Source organism: Xiphophorus hellerii, chromosome 8 (assembly GCF_003331165.1).
Source record: "Xiphophorus hellerii strain 12219 chromosome 8, Xiphophorus_hellerii-4.1, whole genome shotgun sequence".
Taxonomy (NCBI): Eukaryota; Metazoa; Chordata; class Actinopteri; order Cyprinodontiformes; family Poeciliidae; genus Xiphophorus; species Xiphophorus hellerii.
The window spans coordinates 16,591,631-16,616,507 of NC_045679.1; the positions used below are offsets into that span (position 1 = coordinate 16,591,631).

Genomic DNA, 24,877 nt, shown 5'->3' on the forward strand with positions numbered 1-24,877 from the left:
ACATTATAAGACACACCTTCAATGAATGGCCTATTTTAAAACTTTTTTCATATATAAGGCGCATAGAATAGACGCTACAGTAGAGGCTGGAGTTACGTTATGCATCCATTAGATGGAACTGCGCTAAAGGGAATGTCAACAAAATAGTCAGATAGGTGGGCGTGCCGTGGTGGCGGAGGGGTTAGCGCGACCCACATTCAGAGGCAACATAGCCTCGACGTGGCTGTCGCGGGTTCGACTCCCGGACCCGACGACGTTTACCGCATGTCTTCCCCTCTCTCCTTCCCCCTTTCCTGTCAGCCTACTTTGAAAAAAGGGACACTAGAGCCCAGAAAAAGACCCCGTGCGGGGCGATTAAAAAAAAAAAAGTCAGATAGGTCAGTCAAACTTTATTAATAAATTACAAACCAGCGTTCTGAAAACTCTGTTCATTCCCAAAATGAATAAACAGCTGTTTTATTATTTTCCCAGAGGTAAAGTCAGTGACGTATCATTTTCGTGACACAGTTTATCTTTTAACAACAGCAAGGTATAACATATAGTGGAGGGGAACTTTTCCTCGATTCAATAAACACGTAAAAAACAGTCTGATACTGTTACGGTAAATCAAACGTTAGTGCGATCACAATATATATCCACTTCCGCACCATTGATTCGTTCATGTTAAATTCTCTCGCTGCTGCTCTATTCCCGTGTTCTACTGCATGACTGATCGCCTTGAGCTTAAACTCTGCGTCGTAAGCTTGTCTCTTAATAGGAGCCATTTTGGGGTCTTTACACAAAACCCAGCGTGCACCACGCGCTTCTTCTTCTTCTATGGGGAAAATGAAGTTGGCGGCTGCTTACCGTAGTTGCGAGACCTGTTGTGGCTCAATATTGGTCCATATGTAAGGCGCACCGGATTATAAGGTGCACTCTCGGCTTTTGAGAAAATTGAAGATTTTTAGGTGCGCCTTATAGTGCGGAAAATACGGTACCGTCAGCTGTTAAACTGTGACTTATAGTTGGTCTATTTTTTTTTTTTTACATTGTTCATTGAACTCAATCTATGAAATGTAATGTACGCCGGTCAACCTATGGCGATTTATACACTTAAAAAATGTAGGTAATATTTATTTATTTTGGTTTCAATAAATCTTTCACTCATAAAATTGCCTTGTGGCAAATATTTCAACAAATGTGAAATAAACATGTATTAAAACCAATATTACTACTCTAAAAAATACCTAATCACCAAGATAACCTAATCTAGTCAATATAATCAATTAGTCAAATACTGTATCCAGGTTACTTGCTGCAATTAATATGTTAACTAGTTTCTCACTTCAGTGTTACACTTGTGGAGAGAGCTTTATTGATTATTATTGTTTTAAATATCTAGCACCACTAAACACTTAAAGCTATTTAATATAGCAGTATATAAATAATTAGCCCATCTAAACAAATTGAGCCATTTTAGTTTCTATAACTTTCTAGATTGAAAGCAGATATTTTTTATTTAATAATACTGCTTCAATAAAAGCCTAAACCATTATGTTCTCATACTGACTGAATGACTTGTATGTAAAGGTCTTTCCTGACTTGTAGTTTAGTTTTCATTTAACAATGATGTAAATTAATAAAGTCATATTGAGCTTGAATTCATGCTAACCGTGCATCATGCTAACCGTGCAGAGTCAGAATAAGAGTCTGGATTCAGCAAGCAGAAGGAGATAGTCATCCTGAGAACAGCTTCTGTTACAGCTTTTATCTGAGTGATATCGGTTTACCAACTTGGCTTGTCATGCCACTCCTGTTGCTCTGTCACACGGCTCAGTCAAACGGTGTTTTTGTGTTTACAGTAAACAGAGTATAACCCTAAATGTTGGGCCAGACGTGGAACGTGATGTACCGTTCTGTTGCTTAAGGCAGCTGCAGAAATGCAAGTTGGGAAATTCCTGCCTACGTTTCCCACAATTGCTGCAACTTTAACCTCGAGGTGTTTATTTAAAATTTAAATGATAAAAATAAAGTGTTGCAAAACTGTATGGATTAATGCATTTAGACCATCTCAAAACTAACAAATGCTTAACAATTTGGAGGCTTTCAGCCCTTTTAATACCAGTTTGAATATTAGCATCACATAATCATAATTTAATATTTGATCTGAATAGATGCACCTTACATTTGTTATATATCAAATGCTACATAAAAAATAAAAGTGAATCAAAGTCAATATTTTGCCTAATCTTTCACATATCTAAGAAAAAAAGAGAGTCCAGCAATAATCTTAAACAAACTGCCATTTAAATTGTTAAAATCCTTGAAATTGATTGAGATTTACGCAGAAAAACCCCCCAACCTGAAGTCCTTAATGACTGGAGGGTAAAACTAAATGCAAATTAAATGTCAAAATATGTCAATAGATTGTTTTAAAAAAAAAATGTGCCATGTGCACAAACACATCAAGAGGAAAACATTTAATCAAATAGACAAAAACGACCGCAATGTTCCCTGAAAGTTGAGCTCCATATTGAATTCCCCCACCACCCCGAGTTTAGTCAGACGGGACTTTTATTAACTGCATCTATAGATCTACTGGGATCTACTTGGTTAAAAATCTGCTTTGAACTTCCAGAAAATGTAATCATCTGTGTTTTGGATTTTGATTCATAAACAAAAATGATTCAGCGTGCGCTTCTTGTTTCCAGTGTTGCTTTGTAAGATATTTGTTGAACTTTTTAAAACCGAAAGCCCCGTTGCGGCTTTACTGTGTTTGAAGTGCAGAAAACTGTCGCAGGCGTGAAACGGTGAACTCTATTCGCACGTTGTCTGTGGTAAAGGTTGTTTCTGTTTGTGTGGGTTTGTGAGACCCAGTTGATATCTAAAATATATATGTTTTTTTTTATTATATGTGACCCTGAGGTTATGTACGTACACATTATGGAGCTGATTATTATCATGCTGGGTGCATTTTAACTTATTTTTTAAAACAGAATCATCTGCACATATTTTGAATTCATTTTCAAAATAAAAGTAAAGAGCTACCTAAAACACATCGATTTCTCAAATCAACAACTTCTGCTCAAACAGAAAATCTTAAATCGTTGCTGAAGAGTGTCTAGAATGTCCCTCGCCTCCATTGAAAATGTATGAACTACCAAAAACCATATTCCTTCAAATGAGCGCTGGCATTTCAAATAAAAGTGAAGTATCCATAAATTATACCAGGAGCTGAATGATGTCTGATCATTTCTCCATCTGGTAAATTATTAAAACTTCACATTAATGGTCATAAGATTTGAACGGCACTACTGTTTGCTGTTCCTATAACAACAATGTCCCTAAAACTTAACGTTTGACCTCAACCGCTCACTGACCGTCGTGTTTGTCTGATTTTAGGTACAACACACTAATTATCTCAGGATGACTTAAATCCAGGGGAGAAGTGCAATGACACGATATGAACATATTTCTGTAATGTGTATCTGCATTAGTCGCTGCACATGAACACATATCTGTGGTTGTAAACATGGATATGTCCTTGTTCTATGATGGCTATCTGCTGCAGGAAATGCGTCATTGTGGCATGGTGTGGTCTTAGAGCCACACGATGGCCTGGGTTTGAAGAGAAAAACATTCCTGCTCAGAATTATGTCTTAGTAAATGTAAAGCATTTAATGCAATGTAAAATGTTCATACAACAACTTAAAAATATTAGATTTTCTATCATTTCTTCAGGATGACACAAGGAAAAAGAAAATCGGTTTTTATTACAAAATCAGCACCTCTTCAGCTCAATAGATGCACCGTTACTACTTCTAATTTTTTTTTTGTTGAAAAAACAAAAATAGAAGTGGTCGTATATGACCACCCTCCAATTTTAGTAGAGGATCAAGATTCTACTTCTACTCTTAAAATATACCTTAACTTACTGCAGTATTTAGCTTGGAACAGATACAGTTTGAGGCGCCTAAGAATATTGTTCAACTTGAGCAATCCAGAAATTTGACAGCAAAAAGAAGCACGATGGTGGAACTATGATAATTTGGCATAATTGGTGACACAAAACCTTCTCCCTGATGATCATAGCAGATTTGTGGACGAGCCGTCAATCTAGATTTTTGTCTGCAATTGTGGATAACGGGGAAAAAATGTAATATGATGTAATGAACGAGATGCTCTGCGCACTTAATGATAATTTGGGGTAAACTTTATTTCTGCACGCTGTTGTTCAGGAATAATGCGATCATTTGTAATGCCAAACTGAAGAGACTCTCTCTAAACATGTCAAAGCAAATTATTCTCCAAACAAAGCCTTGCAAAAGGATTCATAACTTAACCTTTAGACATTTTTCAATCCGATTGATCTTGAGCTATTTTGCAAAGAATGAGGAGAAACTTCAGTTTCTACATGGACTTGGAGAAACTAAAACAAAAAACAAAACCAAAAAAAATAAAAATAAACTTCCGTTTCTACATGTGCAAATCGGGGAATCATTGGAGGAACAATGACTTGTTGGAGGAACAAGTCATTAGTTCCTCCTATGATTTGGAGGAACTAAAACAAAAAAATTAAAATCTATTTCAGTTTTATGAGTATATATAGAAATAAAACTGGTATACTTTCCTGGAAGGTTTCAGTCATAGTCCAAAACTATGCGTTATGAGCGAAAGACTGCTATTTAGAATCATCTTTAGTTCAAAGTCAGAAGATCAAAGATGGGGAAAAACCCCTTGTGATAAATCTGTTAGTAGATTAAAGGTGTCAAAGAGAAAAAGAAGAAAACTCACATTTACCTCTCTATCCACAACCTTTAATTGAGAGCTGCACAACAGTTTAAACATCAATCTGACAGGTCTTCAGGTTTATTCTTTGTGGGACATGCGTTTTATCTAAAGGGTGCATGGAAACAACAGCTGACAGCATCAAACATAAAGACGGAGACGAGGGAGGCAAAAGGAACATTACGAAAGAGTTTCCGAGTTACTACACACGTTTCAAAACGTGAAAAAAATAACAGATCTTGTCAGAGACTTCTCAAAAACACACACACACACACACCACTAAGAATAACAGGGGTTTTATGATCAGTCATACCCTCTTTCATCCTGGAGCCCACATGGAAACGTCAGCGTCTACCTGGTGAAAGTACCTCAAGCTTCTGCAGGTGGAGCTAAAACTGCCGCCGATTCACTTTCAACTGGTTGACTTTTACTATTTCAGAGGCACTGAACGTTGAATTACAGCAGCACCATGAAGTTTTATTCTTCGTAGCTTCATCAACACGATTTTAGCAACAATCTAACGTCAGTTTTAGTCGTGAGAAACATCACACATAGATAAAAAAAAAGGTGACGTCGATTCATTCCATTTTGGAATCATTTGCTTTATTTTTATTGATCGCTTCCATTAAAGCTTAGTGCAACATTTTGCCACGTCAATGTTTTCGTTACACCGTAATTAAGCGAATTTGCATGTTGACTTTCACATTCAAATTTGCTCCGCATTGAAAGAGCGAATCTCTCTCCACTGATATTCTCAAACAAGTAAACGTTTAATAAATAAGCAATTTAAGAGTCCAGCCAGAAACATTAAGCCTGTGGACAAACTGTGGGTCATAAAACAGATAGAAGGGAACTAAAAATCGTCAGAGATGGCTCTGAATAATTCTGATATCCAGTGAGGCCCTCTGGTGGGAAGTGATGGGTTTAAATGGGACATTCTTGTTTACAAGCAACGACAAAAAAAGAAAGAAAAGAAAAACAATTTGTCATGGGTAAGAACAAAGCAAAAAAAAAAAAAAAGAAAGTCTCTAAAAAGGTGAAACTTTGTGCTGACAAATGAATAAACGTTTCCACGCCACATAGCTCCAATAACAGTTAGCTACACACATATAACACTCTGTTGTTTACAGTCATGCTCTGGGCCAACTTTTATATTAAATTGCTCAATAACTCTACATTTTTACAATAACAATAGATTTTATTTTTTAGACAACGGGATGTGAGACCAATAAAACTAAGGAAGACTACTTTAAATATAGCTTTGACTATATATATATATATTTATATATATATTTATCCCTTTAGCCTTTTAAACTGTGGTTTCATTCTCCAAAGATGTGTTTCATAAAGGGCACCAATTAAAGATTGTTTTATGAATAATAATAATAAAAAAAGTGTCAGTCACCGCACTTGACCCTGAATGAGAACAACCATGATCAGAAAGGAGCCACCTCTGCGTCTCTGTTAGTCCGTTCGGGTCGGGTGCATCGGTACAGAGAAAAAAAAACATGATCGCATCTCAGAGTTCTGTCTCACGACCTTCATCTGGTATCAATGGGTAGATCCTCAGCAGCAGCACCGGACGTCAGTTCTCCCTTTGGTCGGTGCAACGTCGCCCCCTTGTGTCTGCATCCCCCTTCCCTCTGTGTTCTGAGTGCTTCAGGTCACCATTGAGAAAACACGCTGCTCACACACGCGGAGTGTTTGAACCGTCCCTCGCCCCTCCCGCTCTACTTCCCCTCCGAGGGTTTCTTCCAGCCCTCGCTCACGGCTTTCCCGTTCACGCTGCCCGACAACGTGGAGTTCTTGTGGCGCAGCAGCCAGGACGGCAGCAGGCTGCGGGGCCTCAGCTGCCGGGGCGACGCCTGAGAGAGGCGCACCATGCGGGGCGAGCGCCACACCTTGATGGTGGAGTCGTCGCTGGCGGAGAGCAGCAGCTCCTGGTCGGCGGGGCTGAACGCCACCGAGTTCACCACGTCGTCGTGCGCCAGCCGCGCGAGGCAGATGTTGTAGTGGCGGTCCCAGATGTAGCCGTGCTTGTCCTCGGCTCCGCTGCCGGAGGGAGTTTGTGGAGAAAAAGTCAGCAGTGCAACAGCTACAGCCAACGGGACGACACTGAGCTTTGGAAAGGCATTCATTGCCCCATTCCAACCAGAATCATCAAGGTGTTTTGGTATTGTGTTCACACATAATGAGGCTGCGATGCATCTCACCATAATCCAGATTCTTATTCACTATCAATCAATATCCTGTGTCGGTCTTTCATATTAAATTTAGGGCTGAAATGATTTATCGTGATGAATCGACAGCTGAAATAATCGTCAACTAATTCAGTAATCGATTCATTTTTAAATGGAGCATACAGACTCATAAAACGGCTAAAAGAACAACTTAATCAGAGCCGCATTTAACTAAAAATACATACATTTTGCGTGCAAAGTAAAAATAAAAACATTTGTAAACATGCTCTACACAAAGCTCCTCCAGTGGCATAGTTTCAGCTTCAATTTTGGTAAAACATTTCATCCAAAAATATGATCAGATTAGTCCTGCGGTGTATTGACGTCAAGTCAGGCAGAGAGGGCCGAGTTTTTCACATGTTGATGTTAAAAGTATATTTTTTTAAGAATGCTATATTTTTGAATTGTAGATGAAAACATTTTTATTTTCTTATTTAAGAAAATCATTGAATTATCTGTTTATTTCCATGTTTTAATGCATTTCTGATACTGGATAAAAAAATAGTCTAAATGAAACAAGGAAGGAACGTGCCGATAATTTTATCTGATTAATCGATGAATATTCAGAATAATCAATAATTCATATAACTGTTAGCTGCAGCCCTCCTCCGCACCGTGACTAAACGAGAGCCCCTGCACGACATTCAACCTCCATCTGCGTCCTACCTGGCAACGAAGTCCCTGCTGACATCCAGGAAGATGAAGAAGCACTCGTCGTTGGGCGTGAAGGCCCGGTGGGCCCGGAGACTTCTCCTCTCCTCCCTCAAACTCTTCAGGTCGATGACGTGCATGTCTATCTCCTCGGCGATGGGAGGCGGGGACATGGGATCTGAGATCACGCATCCCTTCGGCCAAGCTCGGCTATTTACATAAAGATACCTGAACGACGACGGCAGAAGAGCTGGAGTCAGAATCGCCAGGTGGTGAGCAGCTGACACTGCTGTGTTTCCGACTCATTTCTGGCTACGACGCCACACATTGTGTTGTCAAAAAAATTGCTGATTTTTCCGGACTTAACTCCATGTAGTTTCACAACCATTTAATTCATACAAAATACCAATGCTCAACATGAATTTATGACAACAAATATAACGGAAATACGTCAAATGTGGAACTTGCAAAACAAGAGGATGAACAAATGAGGAAAAGGAGAAATCCAATTCACTTATAAATAGTACATTTAAAAACAGCAAGGTGCCAAATGTAGAGGGAGAGAAAAACAGACAAGGAAGGAAGGTCGGACTTAAGGAAGCACAGACAGCAGAAATGTGCGAAGACTGGACAAAAAAGAACAGAGGCAGGGAAAGGAGGAGGAGAAAGGAATGAAAAGACAAAAAAGAAAGAAAAACAAGGAAGGAAGAAAGGGAAAAAAGGGGGCCTAAATGAAAGAGGACACAACAGTAAGACAGGGAGAAAATGAATCAAGTCTGTAAATCCAAAAATACTTCGCATATTTATTTAGTTTTTCTAGACTTTATCAAGACGTGAAAACTACAGAAATCAGATTCCCGACTCTGGAGGAACCATGAGGACCAGAACACTGGATACATTTTTTTTTTAAAAAAGCCTGCAAATGCAAAAGTACACACTCCAGATTTCCAGTGTGTGCCATTGACTACTTTACCTGTGGTCAGGAGAAAGGCCCATTCCAATGATGTGGCCGTGAATATCAATAACGTGGTCCAGTGAATCAAAGAACTCCTCGGAGCTCCTCTCCTCTCCGAGCACAGGGCCGGAGGTGGTCATCTGGTCAGGCTTGATGCGCTTAATGCCTGAGAGGAAACCAAACGACGACATGAGGAGACCGAAGCTTTGGTTTCATCTCAGCACATTTTAAATATTCTACCTATCTGGTGGGGGGAGTAGGTAAGGCTGCCAGTGGTGAAGAGTAAGTATGTTTTATCCTCGCCCTCTCCAGGCTCAGAGGGGTCGATGAGGTTGGAGTCAGGGGCCTTGGTGTAGGCTCTACCCATCATCTGAGCAACCTGGGTCTCAATCTGCAGCTCCCTGGCCCCCACGTGTTTACGGCTCTGCATGGGAAGGAAGAAAACGTCATAAAAGACAACAGACCTTTTAAAAATCCCTAGTTAATCTCCATCTTACATGAATGACGTGGTCCAGGCCGGATATCGTGGGCTGGGGGATCCGTGCGGACGAGAAGCCGTGGCTCCTTCCGTCCGTGCCGCATTGCTCCTCGCTCTCCGCCTCCTCCTCTTCCTCGCTGTCCGAGGCTCCCAGGTCAAACAGAAGAGGGTGACGCTGATTGTCCTGCTCTGCTTTCTGCCGCCTCGCCTGAGACTGAGCCTCGTAGTCCAGCAGCAGGTCCGGGTTGTCGTGGCGGCGACAGTGCGCCACCATCACCGTCCGGATGGTGCTGGCGTTGATGTTCTGGATCTTGAAAAGACGCTTCACGACATTTACGTTCTCGGACTCGATATCCTGGGCGACATAAAAAACAAACAAACAAATGAGGATGACGTAAGAAACTGGTGTTTTTTGGGGGTGGGGGTTTCTCCAAAAATTTTTTCCACCAGTTCAAGCAAATTGACCTGGAAAGCTTTGTTGAGCCAGAGCACCGAGCAGGACGTCATGTTGCCGATCCAGTGCAGGTTCCCCGAGATCAGGTGCGTCTCGTTCAGCCAGCAGCCAAACACGTCGTACGGTTTGTTCCTGACCCGCGACAGCAGCGTGTAATTTTCTGGAACAAATCATTAGAAGAGCAACAGTGAGATTTACAAGTAACAACTTGATAAGTTTTGCGTGTTTTTTTTTCAAACAGGTTTTTATGCAAAGTCGACACTACCTCTCCTGCTTTAAATTCTTGTGACAAATTCTCAGTTTGATTCCTCTCATTGCTTTGACTAGGCCATTCTACCCCGTGAATACGCCTTGATCTAAACCGTCCCATTGCAGCTCTTTGCTTCGACAGGTGACGTTCCACGAATGCCATTCATTTTCTCATTAACTTCGACCTGTTTCCACATAGTATGATGCTGCCGCCACCATGTTTCACCATAGCGATCGGCAGAGTTAGTTCTCCACCACACATTGTGTTTTGTATGATGGCCTATGAATAACAGTCCTCCTGCTGACAGAATCTCAGAGTAAAACAGATAAATGGAAATGCTACAAAAAGAGGTGTAATTTCCCCCTTTTTTTTGCCTAACAATTGTGCAATACTTTGTATAGGTTCATCTAAAAAGATACCAAAAAAATACATTGAGGTTTGTAGCTACAACATGGCAAAAACAATAGAAAGCCTCATGAATACGTCTGCCAGTCACCGTACTTCATGATCTTGAGGCTAAAGTTAAGTCACATTATATTAATGCACTATGTGTAAACACTTCAGCGCGGTTAGAGAACTCCTACCACGAATTCATTTTAAACCCAAAACAAATCTCCACTTGGCATCAACAGGAAGCCGTGCGGGAGTTTTTCCCCACGTTCCTACCCAGACTAATGACGGCAATTTCCCCAGAAGACGAGTGGTGTGGGCCCAGGTAGACGCCGGATACGAGCAGCAGGGTATCGTCGGGGTTGAACTGGGAGAACTGGGTGTAGCCCCAGTTAAACTGACGCATGCTGGAGCTGTGCACCAACGAGATGTTTCCATCTTGCCGTTCCGTGTCCCACAGCTGAAAGAGAGGTTTAGAAGAGGAGAGACAATATTTGGTTTAAAGCATCATGAAAATGATCTGAAAACTATTCCACAATAAATTTAAAAAAAATGGGGCTTAGTGAGCGTCATTAAATTTTATTAAAAGTCGGGTAAGCTGTTCTCAGGATGATCTGCTGATTTTGCCACATTTCAGGTCAAAGTGAAGATAAAAGTGTCTTAAAATAAACAAGAGATGCAAAAAAAAAACATGCAAAGAAATAACTTAAACTGACCAGTAACATTAGGCCTACTTACGCACATCCACGATTAGTTTTAGTCGTAATTTTAGTACCTTAACTGTGCAGTCCTTAGAGCAGGAAGAGAAGCGATGGCCCCTGTGGGAGAAAGCCAAGTGAAGCACCTGGTCACTGTGCTCCCTCAGCGTCTGGACTTCCACACACGGGATGCAGTCATATAGACGCTTGAACTCCCTGTACCACGACACGGCCGCTGCACACAGGCCCGAAAAGGACAATAATTTTTTTTTTTTTTAAAAAAGCACGCATCTTCAAAACCAATATGGACAAAACGACAACAATCATTCTATCAATACATATACATACACGGGTGTCGAGGAACGGAGCGCGGTATCCGGTAGTAACTGTAGAACAGCTCCCTCCACAGGAACTCATCTCTGGAGACCGCCTGCCATTGTCTGCAGGTCAGGCCGGCTCTCAGCACGGCATCGTGGGGCAGATGCAGGAAGATCTCCAAAACCAAGCTGTCCGGCAGACTTGGACCCCAATCCATCCTAACATCCTGGAACACACGCAGCGCTGTGAACAAGTGCTGTCCTATTACAGATTTCTTCAGTTTTTTTTTTTTTGTCAATTAAAGGTTTCAGATCAAACTAATTTTAAAATCACAACATAAGGTCTGTAGAATCAATAAAGCACATAAACGGAACCTGACAACATGAAGCAAACAAATAGAAAGCTTCCCAAACTCAACCTAAAGAAATTCATGAAAAGATGAGAAATTGTGTCATTGTTTCCCAGTCTGGAAAGAGGAAAACCGTTTTAGTCCAATTTCTACATTTGTAATTTCAACATTATCCCTACTCTTGTAGGCATTTCTATGTTTTTTGTAGTAGTGGAGCTGAGGTGCTCAAGTTATGCACTTGCCATTTTATTTAATTTTTTTCTGTAAATTTGCATCAAACGTTTGTGCTTTACATTAGACCATAAAACACACACAGTAAACAAGTTAATAAATGTAGCTAAATTTCTTCATTAAAAAAAAAACATGCTGATGCCTTTAGCCATGAATTCTTAGTCAATCAAAGTCCCTTTAAAAACAGGAAAAACTTTGTAAATCTAACAAATGAAAATATTTCTCTATATTGCCTTAAATGTTTATCCACATCTAAAATTGCTGTGAATTAAATGCGAAAGGAACCCTGTGTTTGGGTCAACGTTTTTACTGTAAAAATGTGAGTTTCTCATCTTATTTCATCTGTATAATCTCTAACATTGTATAGAGCTATATAGATTTTTACTCAGTATTGTGGTGAATTTAAATCGCTATCTACAGCCTGACAGCTGCTGCATAGCGGGCTCATTTTTGAGTTTTCTCTTGAAGTTAAAAACTTTCCATAAAAACAATTAGATGTGATTTAGCACACCATAGAGTCGCCGGCTAACAGATGAATTAACATAAATTGTGTTAGCATAACTATTTTTTACAAACTATACCCACAATCCTCTTTAAGTCATAAGGAAATGTTCAGTTTTGCTGTCCTTCTGAAATACAGATGACCATGAGACCAGAGACATGTTGGCGACAAACATTAACAAGTTACTGATTGCGCTTAAAGCAAAAAGATCTACTCCTAAAAAAACGTAACAATAAATACTGATACAACTTTGTGGGTTTTAGCGCTTGTTAATTCAGAAAAGGAGCTTAATAAGCAGCTAAACTAACAGTCCAAGCTAGCGCTGAATTAGCTAACCGGTTGCAGAGCCAGTTAGCTGTTAGCTAACGTTTGTTTTCAACTTTGGTCGGATAACATTAACACTTCAAAACAAAACGTTACACACATAAACCAGTGCTAATGCTCAACGGGCTCGTCAGCTTTCATTCATATAAATTTACTGACACAAACTGTCACCGACCTGCTGGATGAAAGGGTGTTGAAGAGAAACAAAAATCCAACTGGTAGCTAACGCTAAAGGCTAGCCACAGAAAAAAATGACAACAATCTTGTAGCAGCGGCAAGACTCGATTAGCTGAATACAGAATGATCGAACACGGCTAAATAAACTCAGTCGACTTGACGTCTCTCTGTCGGGTTTACGCTGTTGCAAAAATAAATAAATATTATTTTTTTTAAATGCTATTCCTACACATTTATTTTGCTTTTTTTTTTTAACAACTACGTTTTTCAGACCATCCACCAAAAATAAATATATATATTTTATAGGCCAAAATGTAAGTAATCACTGAATCTAAGTCTGGTTCTCTCACTCTCCCAAGCAAATGGCATTGAATTTACAAAACTATATGATTGGCATTGAGTCTTTGACAGTACTGTGGTGTAATTTTGATGTTTACAGAATGACTTAAATTCAACGCAATGGGATGGCTTTCCAGAACCGATCTTGTGTGTAGTTTTTATTTTGGACCATATAGAGAGAATTTGCTGGTGTGTTTTGGATCATTGTCCTTTGCATACCCCAAGCACTTAAGGTCATCAACTAATGGCTGGATATAATCCTTTATGATTTTCTACCAGAAAAGCAATCCAAGACAATCACAAATGCTGCAATGCTGTTCGGTTAAGTTGTGCCAAGTGGAAAGGTTTCAAATTTGTCTCGTCACTGTCCATAATATTTCCTAAAAAGTCATAGGAGGTAAGAACACACTGCAGTCTAATTGGCCATATGCTCATAGCATGGCCAGTCTCCTGCACATGTGAAATCATTGGAATTGACACAAAAGTGTGTGTGTGTGTGTGTGTGAGGGGGGGGGGGGGTGCATGGGTGTGTGTTGTTTCAGGCATATAACTAAATGCAACAGACCTGCTGCATTTAGAAGACATTGAATATACAACAATGCTCTGTTTTTCCAGGTCCAAGATAATAATAAAACCAAAGTTAACATTGAATGTCATAAAGCTTACTGTAAAGCCCAACTAAGTAAAGTTACCTTTGTTTAGCGTAACTATCGTTGAGGTAGGAATAGAATACAATATTCCCATTGTGGGATAATGGGGATATTTCTGTGCAACAGCAGCAAAGCGACAGGCAATAACAGCAAACGCTTATGCTTTTATTTTGATAACTTTATAGTGAACGTAGCTATGGTTACAGAATGCAGTTCCAGATGAAAAGGTCAACAGCAACACAGAAAAAAAGATTTAAAAACCATTTAATTTTCCCTTCATTTGATAAGGGAACACGGTTAGTAACTGGGATTGGGGTATATTTGTGTAACTTTAAATGTTTACGGAAAAACCTGTCATTAGTTGTGTTAATAGAAAAAATTATACTAATGCAAAGGGCTTTGCATAATATTGGATGATGAGAACGATTGCAATTATTAGCAGGAATGCTTTGTCTTTTGATATTTAGATCTTCTATAGTTTATAAAATATTCAGCTTTGTGATCATCTTAATTTCAACATATAAGCTGCTCTGCACTAGATGAGCTAAAATCATTTTTCTTTCTGTTTATATTCTTCCACATATGATAAGTAGAAAGTTTTGCTTTGAAAGAAGATTGCAGACTGTTTTTACTTCTTAAAGGTTTCTGCTTACTACATTTTGTTGTTGTTTTGTTTTCACTCTCCACTGAGTATATTACTGTACGTCAGTATGCTAGTGCTGGTTTTATTAAATCATCGTTTAATCATCTGTTCTTGCCTTCTCACCAGAGACACATGCAGGTTGCAGTCAGGGAGAACATTACAGTAACTCTATCCTTCCACTGTGTTCCTGCCAGCTCTGTTTACTGACTCACAGCCGTCTGGGGACTACAAAAACGTCTGTGACTGAAAACTGCTTTGTCATCGCCTTCTTGAGTCAGTTCGCTAATAGCTGCTGAGCAAAAACAAGAAGTTGAACTTCAAGATAAATCCTGAAGGAAGGATTAAAGTGTGGAACGATGCTGTGACTGATCATCTCTGGTGAGTTTGTTTCTTTTATGCCAAATTGCTGTGTGAAAAGAGGAATTCCTTATGCAGTGTTTTCCTTTTGCCACTCTGTGTCTCAAGATTTTAAAGATGCTTCTCGGTGTAGATTCATGAACAAATACTGTGTGTTAAACCTGATAGGGATGCGGTCAGGCTACCGTTTTCAACATTATTTTATTAGTGTGGCGTCTGCCTTCCTTCAGGAGTGCGGCATGTTATTAACTGGATAACCTCCTGTTGTTGTTCCAATGGGAGGGAGGAGACAGCTTCAAGCTGCCAGTGTCAAGGTGCCCTTCATCCAGCGAGCCGCCTCGATTTATAAGATCAATTTGTATGTTTATGAATGAGCTGCTACGTTTCTCTCTCTGTACAGGGCAGAAAGTGTGGACGGTCAACCGTGATGCAAAACCCTCCCATCAGACTCTTCCATAATGTCTCCTACTGTATCTACTGTTGCATGTTTACATCTGCTTCACATAAACTCTGGGTTGTGCTGTACTTGTACTAATGATGACTTGTCTGAAAACTCCTGCTTAAGGAAGCTGGACGATGTCTGACAGCTCACAAGTACACAGCACTCACTCTACAGCAGCATCCTGTCATATGTGGTAAAAATGTGACTTTGTAAGCCCAATATTCCGACCTACAAACTGATTAAAGAATGATGCGGATCGTTTTGTTGTCTCGTTTAAGTCTTTTCAACAGTTTCTCAGAGCGTCAAGTTTCTGTTCATCTGTTCCAAGGTGTTTGTCGCCATCGTGTGGATTTAATGAGTAATTACAGGTAGTATTCAGAAAAGCGGAGGAGGAAAAATACAGCGACGAGTCGGAACCAGAGAATCAAACCGGTGAAGTGTGCTCTCAAAAAGCAGAAGAATGTATGAAAATACTGATTTTAGGGCTGCAAATAGAACAGACAGGGATTTTCTTTAGACCATATGTATCCTCTCCATTATTTTTAAGTTGCCACAACCTTTTAACCTCCAACCGAGGGTAGAGAGCTTGAAAGTGGAGTTGGTAAATTTAAGGCTTATGGAATTTTTTTTGAAGCTGTAACAGAATATTTTAGATCCTATTTTTCCTTGTCAGAAAGTAGAACTTTCCACATCTGTAGTGGAGAGTTTGATATAAATGTGCGACTTATCAAAACTATAAAACCCCCCTTTTCCACTGGGAGACAAGGTGGAAGAATTTCATATTTTCAGAAAAAAAGAAAAAATTATTTTACATATCAGTGGGTTCTAAAAAGGTCTATAAAATTACAGACATCTTACTTTGGCTAAAACAAAACAGTGATTCAGAGCTATCAGCCCTTCGGTTACACTGGCATATATGCAAAGAATTTAATTGAATTTATCCAATATTATGGCTTTTATTTTACCCCTCCTGCCCCCAAGAGACACCATGGCCACGTTATTTATTTATTTATTTATTTATCATCTAAAATCAAAATTGGGAAAGGTGACCAAACATATGAACTTATGATGCAACTAATTTCCATTTCTTAAAAAAAAACTTTAAAAAAAACTTTTACATATGCCTTACAATAGTTATTAGCTTAATGTAATAGTTTACTTAATGCAATAAACCGATGATTATTGGCTTAATGTAATGCAAATATATATTTTACATAATTTTCTTTTTGTTGTTGGTCTTATTTCAGCTTGATTATGTAGATTTGAAAAGTGTCTTATGAGGTTATACTTAAATAAAATAAATTCATTTCAAATAAATGTATATGCCTGTATAAACTAAGTATATTGTTTGTTGTATGTTGGAAAGTTTCAGTTAATTTCAATCAGCGGCACTAATTCATTTTCATGTAATCAGATTACATTTTTGGTTTTTTTTGGATGTCAGTTACTTACAAAATGCAGCTCAATTATCAAAATTGAGTTTCCACTGTTTTCTGAACAGTCAACCATTTAAATCGCATATCATTTATTTAGAATAGAAGAATGCACAAATGTATTTACATTCACATGATACAATTTTACAATTACACAAGTCTCCATTCTGTACAGGTTTAAAGTGACCATTTATATTTTACAGTGAGGAAACAGTTTGACCATCGTGGAATTTGCTCAATAAATCTGACCGATGCTGAACGTGATAAGAACATTTGTGTGAAGTTCAGTACATCATCTGTTCATTTTGTCTCGCTTTATAAGGAGAAAACAAAACAAACAAATCAAAAGGAAAAACAAAACAAGTTAATTAATTTACCATAATCTGCACGGATAAATCTTAATGCCTACATTCTGACCACATGACGGTCAAATGTGAAGACATTACAAGAAAGGAAAAAAAAAAAAAAAATTCCAAAGAAGATTCATAATTACATCAGCGCTTCTTTACATTTCCACCACAGCTTTGCGTCTAAAGTGCGTCGTTGTTCTAAGCCACAGCCTGACCCGGTGTCAGCCATCATAACACCATGGTGGGAATGTGGTGGACCAGAGGCATCTGATGCTGCATGGCGGCTATCTGCGGCGCAGGTGGAGGAGGAGGGGGAGGGGAAACCTGCGGGGGCGCGTCGGAGGCGTGCGCCACAGGTTTGTGCCGTGCGCTCTTCTGGTGCGCCCTCAGGCCCGCCAGCTGGGAGTACGCGCTCTGACAGACGTGGCACTTGTACGGCCGCTCGCCGGTGTGCAGGCGGACGTGGTTCCGCAGCGTGGACGACTGGCTGAAGCGGCGGTTGCAGAAGCGGCACACGAAGGGCTTGTCCAGGGTGTGGATGCGCATGTGGGAGCGCAGGTTGCTGCGGGAGTTGAAGCCGCGGTGGCAGATGACGCAGCGCATCCGGCCCGTGGAGGTGACGGCGACGGAAGGAGGAGAACACAAAGAGGGCCCCTCGGTGGAGTGGGAGTCGTCTGGGAGGGGGAAACAGCGGAGGCGATGGGTTAAGACTTTGAAGTTGCTCTCGCCAAAGAGTTTCTAAAAGGAAGAAACTCACCATTCCTGCTTTTCTTCTGGTGTTCTTCATCCATCCCAGGAACTCCAGGAATTCCCAGGAATGTGTTGTGCGTGTTTCCATACCAGACAAGGAGCTCCTGGTCAGGCGGAATGGTCTGAGGGAGGGAGAAATATAAACATATCAGCGTTCATCATTCCTGCTTGATTTCAGAAAAAAGCATTCAAGGTTAGTTGAGGTGTGGACAAACTTTGCGGTGACTCTTACAGAGAAACAAATACTGGTGAGTGTCAGATAAAAATCCAAACACTTAAAGATACATTTGTAAGACTTAGGATTTATTTATTATTATTTATTATTGCTTCGCAGTCAGTTGGCAGTTAAGCCAAAAGCAGAGCCAATTTAGTTCAGCTCAGGTTTATGTTTATGTAGTTTTGGACTCAGTGGAGGCCCAGACTGAGCTCAGCTCTCTTGCGAACCTTCTCAGTTCAGCGTGAGGCTCACCTCCACTGCTTTATAGAAGATGCTGCTGCCGATCTGCACCACCTCCAGGTTCTGCTCCTGCTCGTTCCGAGCGCACTTTATGTAGGTCATCCAGCTGCGGTGGTCCTCCTGGCTGGCATCGATGAAGTACCGCACCGTGCCGTCCTCATTGAACACCTGAAGAACGACGTGGATGAGTTACAGATGGAAAAATCAAGATAGAATTTTTTTTTTGCATTAGGAATGTGTTTAAAGCAGAAGCATCGCAAGACCCATTTTACTTTGGCCCAAGCCCCGGAAAATATTTTTGGTGGCCCTGTAAAATTTCCTAAACAAATTTAATAATAAAAGAAAAAATCCAACTGGAATTTGTTTAGCTGAATTTGCACGTGTTTTTGTATGTGTTGGATTTATTTATTTACTTTTTGCTTGTTTGTTTATGCATAAAATCTTTGAAATGTTTTCCAATTACATTTGTGGTGAAATACGAGCAATCCGAGTTGAACTGCTCTAACTCAGTCGGTCTGCTCAGTGCAAATAAATTGTATTATCGAAAATGCGCAATAAAGTCTGTGGACTTTGGGGATGTCGTGCCCCAGTAAAGTCGCGCGTGTGGCAGAGCGCGCTCACCTCCCACATCAGGTTGTTGTTCTTGAACAAGTCCACGTGTTCGGGGGACAGGAGTCTCCCTGTGAAGGGGCCCATCTCTGTTCCGGCTTTGATCCAGGTCTTGGAGAAGATCCCCAGGCCTTCTCCCGGGATGGAGCTCTGGGCGATGATCACCTCGCTGGGAAGCACCAGGCTGGAGAGCTTCTGCACCTCTGCGAATGCAAAAAAAAAAGAAAAAGGCCCGAACAAATGAGTGCAAAACGTCTGAAAAAAAATAGCTCTGAATGAACGCTTTCAGTGGTGAAAGAGGCAAATGAACTGGATCTTATTTTAGTCACGAAATTATTAAGCCACACCTCACCCTGCGTTTAATTCGATTATCTGGATGAATTGAATTTTTTTGTTGCGCAAGAAACACCACCACCACCAACCCCCCTTAAAGCGTTTTTTTTCCGCAAAGAAAAAAAGTGATTCTTTAAAGTTAAATTCAAAGATTTTTTTTTTTTTTTTTTTAAGTTTCACATTGCAGAAAAGTGGGTAGGGGTTAAACGATCCTCTATTGCTCGGGGCCCAGCAATTTGTCATGCTTCAGATGTGATTTTCATTACAGTTTACTCGAGAGAAAGAAAGAAAGAAAGAAAAAAGGGAACGACTAATTCCAAATTCATTATCCTTTTTAGAACTTTGTCGCAATAAATTTGCGCTGAATGAGACGGGGGCTTGTTTAAAAGGACGGAGGAATTTCTGCGACAAAAAAAATGGAAAGGCGATTAGATGGTTGACATGCAATGAATAGCATTAGATTTAGCCTTCACGGCGCATTATGCGAGGAACAGCAAATCTCTTAAAAGGAAGAGAAAGAAGGGGAAAAAAAGAGCCTCCAGAGTCTCTCATAGCTGCCAAGGGAGGGAAAGAGACTGTCCGCAGATTGATGAATGGGTGGATAAAAAAAAAAAATGTCAAAGAAAGGAAAGCTTTCTGTCCGAGAGGTTTAAGTGGGAAACTTTCCCAGGTCAAGCACAAAGTTAACCAAATGAATTTAATGCTCCGCGTCTTTCGATCAGTGCCTGTTACGCGTAACAAGCCTCGGAGCGGCGGGGTCCGAGCGGAGGCTGTGCGAGGGTTAATGCGTTTAATGGCTCGAAATAAAAGCAGCCGAAGAAAAAAAAAAGAGAGGGAAAGAGCGAGCAGGGATGAAATGTTGGAGAGGGTCAGAGAAAGTTCTTCTAGATTTCTGACCCGCGCAAGGATTGTTGGGTAAATTATTTATGTGTTGCGCATAAACAAATCAACACATTTTCTAGTTGACTTGAACCACTTTGCGCAAAACGAAAATGTATTTCTTTTCTCATGCTGTTGGTTTGACGCGCTCTTACGCACATATTATTATTATTATTATTATTATTATTATTATTATTATTATTAAAATGGCTGAATTCAATTGGTTTAAAAGTGTGGTAAAAAATCAATAATAGTTCCCAAAGTGACCCAGCGGGTCAGCCTCACCTCCAGCGAAGGACTGGGCCAGAACCTCCGCCGTGAAGGCGGTCTTGGGGCTGCTGCCGCTCTGCCGCTCCTCCGCCAGGTGTTCGCCCAGCACGTTCCTCCACCTGCCGTACAGGAAGCTGTGCAGGATGTCCGAGGTGATCACGTCCGACAGCGAGCGGCCGGAGCACTTAAATCCGGGCTTCAGAGCCAGAGCGTCGGCGGGCAGCACGGAGCCCATGATGCGTAAGAGAGAGAGAGAGCGAGAGAGAGAGAGAGAGAGAGAGAGAGAGAGGAGGGGAAGGAAGCGGTGAATGAACGGGGCTGGACACAGAGGCAGAGTCCGTCCTCCTCGCTCCAGACTGTGTGCGCGTAGGAAACTGCTGCAGCACCGGGCTGTGATGGGTCTCTTTATATAAGTGGCTGGTGTGACCCCCGGGCCTAATTAGTTATTAATGACACACCCCTCACCATGTGGACCTGCCCGCTGCGGCGAGGCGCACCGACAGGATGGTCCGATCCGAGCACAGTGGCAGAGAGAAACTTGGAAACATGCGGGGGGGAAAATATATATATTTATGGTAAAACATCATGCACATTTTAAAAGACTAGACTTATTGTAGTTTTTTAAATAAAAAGAACAAAAAATATGTTAATATAAATGTTATATTTCATTCCCTTTTCGTGCTTTTTTCGTTGCATATTGTTTTTATTTAAGGCTGGCAATCAAAACAAAGTTTATTCAAATCTGATATTTTCCTATCGATTCGATTTATACACATATATTCAAACATATGTTGTAAGGCTGTAAATAATTGTTTTCTACCTTCATGAATTCTTGTTAAAAAAAAACAACTTCCCCCTTTTTTGCCTCCGCTTTCTCTTTTTCAATCAATGACTTGTCAGGAGTTATAAAATGTGCTGAAGAGTGAAGTGCAAAACTTCATTCACGCCATTTCTGTGTTTCTACAAAAGTGATATACAAAACTTACGATTTCTAGATGTAGGAAAAAAAAACTTTCAATATTTTTCATGATCAGAAAGAGGAAAAATAAAAGTTAAACTTCAGCGAAGATTAAAACAAAGCAGAAGTCTGTCCAAAGCAGATACGCAGTGGACTTTTTATTTTGTCTGAGAATGCGAACCCTTCTTTAGAAACAAACTAATGCTGTCAGTTTTTATTATTATCATTATTATTATTATTATTATTTGAAGTGGGTCAGCGAGTCTGGGAGACGCTCGCCCATTTTCTTCTCATGCATTTCGTATTCATGCGCTGCTCATATTAATTTTTTGTGAGGAGTTAGCGCGCGAATGACAAGAATGGAAACAAGCCTTTATTTTTCCCCCCCAGCAATGTTCGCGTGAAGAGGAAGAAAAAACAGAGAGAGAGAGAGAGAGAGAGAGAGAGAGAGAGAGGAAAACGTGTAAAGCTGCTTTGACGTGGCGCACTTTTTCAAGCCCTTGTTGAGGTAAGCGGTTTAATATTCATGGGTGTTTCGAAGCCCCCTCTGTATTGTGGCAACGTCTTAGATGACTGTGCATATATATATATATATATATATATATATATATATATATATATATATATATATATATATATATATATATATATAAAGGGGCCCACATATGTAAATATATATATATATATATATATATATATATATATATATATATATATATATATATATATATATATATATACATATGTGGGCCCCTTTCTTTTTGCGTGGCCTTCTGTTTTTGTTTTTTTTTTTTCCCCGTCTTTTGCTCTCCTGCCTATTTTTCGGGCTTGATGGACTGGGGGCTAAATGGGCAGTTTTCCTTCTGTTTTTCCAGCAGAGAGGACATCTTTATTCCATCCCCGGCTCACAGGTTTCCCCATTCAGCTTCCCTCCAAGTAATGTCAGGGCCCTGAAAAGTGCTGCAAATCAATCTTTCATGGTGTTTTGAGGGCAATTTGACATCCATGCACTCCTCTTTTCACTTCAACAACTACAAGGGGATTGTCCGAGAAAGAGAGAGAGAGAGAGAGAGAGAGAGAGAGAGAGAGAGAGAGAGAGGAAAATATGGGCAAGTTTGAGCTCTGTTCTCTCTTTTCTCTGCAGGAATATGAACTGTGCGCAAAGTAATGGGAAAGAAGATATGGCAAGTAAACACAATGGAGGGGAACTTTTTTTTTTCTTCTTCTTCTTCCTTAAGAGAGAAGCAGAGATAGTGAAAAGGCAAGGTGAGTGACAGGGCACGAAAACAGATTACTGTGAAACAGCTGCTTTTTATGAGCGGGCCCCTCCTTCGTTTGTCCCCTCTTTTCCCAGATGAAATTTCTCCGCTCTTTCAATGGGATTCTTTCTCATCTAGATTGATTTACATTTATGGCATTCATCGCACAAATCCGAGGTAAATGGGTGGTGGTGGAGGAGGGGGAGGCGGAGGGGCCCGCCGGTGGGGGCGGCTTCTTTATTAAAGAGGAATTAAATGAGTTGAATTGGGGTAACGCATGGATTTGATTTGCTTATTTATGCATTAACCTGTGGCATTATGCGGAGCTGGTAAAGCCGCGGGCATGTCAGCAATAGCAAATCATCCCGCTTAGCTGCTCTATTGTAAGACAATTTGAGCCATTATTGTTGTCCATTTAAAGCCTATCAATTTAATGTGGATGATTGACAATTATTGCACAAAGAATGTGGTAATGGGGGGATTTCAAAGCGCTGGTGGGAAACCTATTAACGTGGCGCGTTTGTTTGTGGATAAATAGCAAAATTTTACGCTCATGAAGGGCGAGGAGTGGAGTGGGGGTGGGGGTGGGGGGGTGAGAAAACGCTTGGGAGTTGATTGAATATTTACATTTAAGGAGATCTGAAAAGACCAGGTTTTAACGATGTAGTTTGGAAGTGATTTTGTTCAAAACTAAGAAGGTGCAGGGGAAGGGGGGGGAAAGATCGTTTCTGAAACTTCCAGGCCCGCTTGCAGGGAAACACACACTCATACTGAGGGGAGAGCAGCGCAGAGCCTCCCGGGATCCTCCACAGTGTCATTAAAAACAGATTAAGGTGGCAGCCACACTGCGCTGGATGCTCAGCTCCGGCTTATCTGTTGCAAAGGTGAGAGCGGCGCACAGCCTTCCTCTCCCTAAAGAGCCCATTTCAGCCCACACGACCACACCTCCCCCTCTGTGCTGATGGACGGGACTGGACACCTGCTGGAGAAGGAGGCGCGACTTCACTTAGGCAACAAGGATACTGGATTTGAAAAAAAAAAAAAAAAAGAAGTTTAAATCAACTCGCTTTAATGGGAAAAGTGAAAATATAAGCGTTAATTGAGCTGCCATGTACAATTTGGAAAATTGATATTTTACTTTATAAAGAACATTTTAAGTCCGAATGTATTTTTTTTTTTTTTAATTTACTTTTGTTTCATTTTTAAATCTAGCAAATCCGGATTTATGCCAGACAAACCCTCATGTATACATGAGAGCATATAGAGCATATATTATTTTTTCTTTTCTTGCATTTTAAACTTCCGAAAACATTTTTATGTAAACAACGTAAAGTGAAGTAAATCCAATTAAAATAAAACAAAAAACTTTGTTCTAAAGTTTGTTTTTTTAAAAATAAATAATTTATCATTTCAGCATCCATATCAATATAAAATAACTTAGGAAACAATTTTCTTATTTTGTTTAATTCAATTTTACAGATTTAAAAAAATTCTACTCATCATTGAAATACACAAAACACTTTTTTCTTTAGTGGAAAAGAATAAAATGCATTTGGAAGGCAGCTAGTGGAGTAAATCCTTCAGTTTTAAACAACTGCAACAAAACAATCTCTTAAAATATAATAATAAAAACAATCTTGGTAGTTAACTTTTATTTCCAGCTCAGTTTGGGTTAACTTATAAATGCTATCTTTTTTTTTTTTTTTTTTTAAATGGCCAGTATGTATCCTCTTTGCTTTGGACATATGTTTGTTTTATGTAAAGCTGAGATTACATTTTTAAACATGATTAAAAAAAACAATTCCTCCAGCATTTGATGAACGATAAAATACTTTATGATTGCAAAAAAAAGTACACATCTAATGAAAGACAGGCAACCCGTCCATGGTGAACCCATGAGACAGGCACCAGTCCCTCACACTCCTACAAGGATAAGCAGGGATAGATGCTGGATGAATGCAGGTAAGAATATTTCCAAAATAACACTGGTCCTTTGAAATACAGCATAGACAAGTTTGAATCCTTAAAACTAAGCTTTCTAGCATCTGGCCATACAGCATCAGGCGCTACCAAACCTCCATCCATTCATTCATTTCAACTCTTCCCATTTAATCACCTGAGCAAATTCAACCACTACTGTCCCCAAATCCAGAATCCCAAAATAAAGCATGAAGTCCAGAGTGTGTCCAAGAATGTCCCGCAGCGTCAATAAGCACGCCTCTCACACCCTCCGCTACATGAAACGGCTAAAATAAGAAGACTGCCACAAAAGACCAGCAGGAATGATGTGTCCACAGGGACGACACGTCCAAGAGGAAAGTGGGGATCAAAACCAAGAGGTCGGATTTGAAAACAGCTGCACGG

At 40.2% G+C, this 24,877-nt stretch overlaps 2 protein-coding genes and 1 long non-coding RNA gene across 4 annotated transcripts; 1 reads left to right on the forward strand and 2 right to left on the reverse strand.

The window, feature by feature from the left end:
* Nucleotides 1-4,774: 4,774 nt before the first annotated feature.
* Nucleotides 4,775-12,892, reverse strand: fbxw5 (F-box and WD repeat domain containing 5). Of its 2 annotated transcripts, XM_032570027.1 has the most exons (10): nucleotides 12,783-12,892; nucleotides 11,232-11,427; nucleotides 10,961-11,118; nucleotides 10,462-10,645; nucleotides 9,539-9,705; nucleotides 9,111-9,446; nucleotides 8,854-9,037; nucleotides 8,632-8,779; nucleotides 7,674-7,886; nucleotides 4,775-6,819 (listed from the first exon to the last, which is right to left on the reverse strand). In XM_032570027.1, the coding sequence occupies exons 2-10, from the start codon at nucleotides 11,416-11,418 to the stop codon at nucleotides 6,498-6,500; spliced, it is 1,899 nt and encodes a 632-aa protein (XP_032425918.1). In that variant the 5' UTR covers nucleotides 11,419-11,427; nucleotides 12,783-12,892; the 3' UTR covers nucleotides 4,775-6,497. The 2 variants fall into 2 exon arrangements, with proteins under 2 accessions (XP_032425918.1, XP_032425919.1); XM_032570028.1 differs by lacking the exon at nucleotides 12,783-12,892 and having other exon boundaries at nucleotides 6,498-6,819; nucleotides 9,557-9,705; nucleotides 11,232-11,418.
* A 1,724-nt stretch (nucleotides 12,893-14,616) lies between these two features.
* On the forward strand, nucleotides 14,617-15,476 carry LOC116723938 (uncharacterized). The gene is made up of 3 exons (XR_004340075.1): nucleotides 14,617-14,794; nucleotides 15,004-15,087; nucleotides 15,174-15,476. It is a non-coding gene; the product is annotated as an uncharacterized LOC116723938 (long non-coding RNA).
* A 1,243-nt stretch (nucleotides 15,477-16,719) lies between these two features.
* Nucleotides 16,720-20,749, reverse strand: prdm12a (PR domain containing 12a). Its single transcript, XM_032569049.1, has 5 exons — nucleotides 20,312-20,749; nucleotides 18,827-19,017; nucleotides 18,218-18,373; nucleotides 17,756-17,870; nucleotides 16,720-17,672 (listed from the first exon to the last, which is right to left on the reverse strand). The coding sequence occupies exons 1-5, from the start codon at nucleotides 20,529-20,531 to the stop codon at nucleotides 17,227-17,229; spliced, it is 1,128 nt and encodes a 375-aa protein (XP_032424940.1). The 5' UTR covers nucleotides 20,532-20,749; the 3' UTR covers nucleotides 16,720-17,226.
* Nucleotides 20,750-24,877: the final 4,128 nt, after the last annotated feature.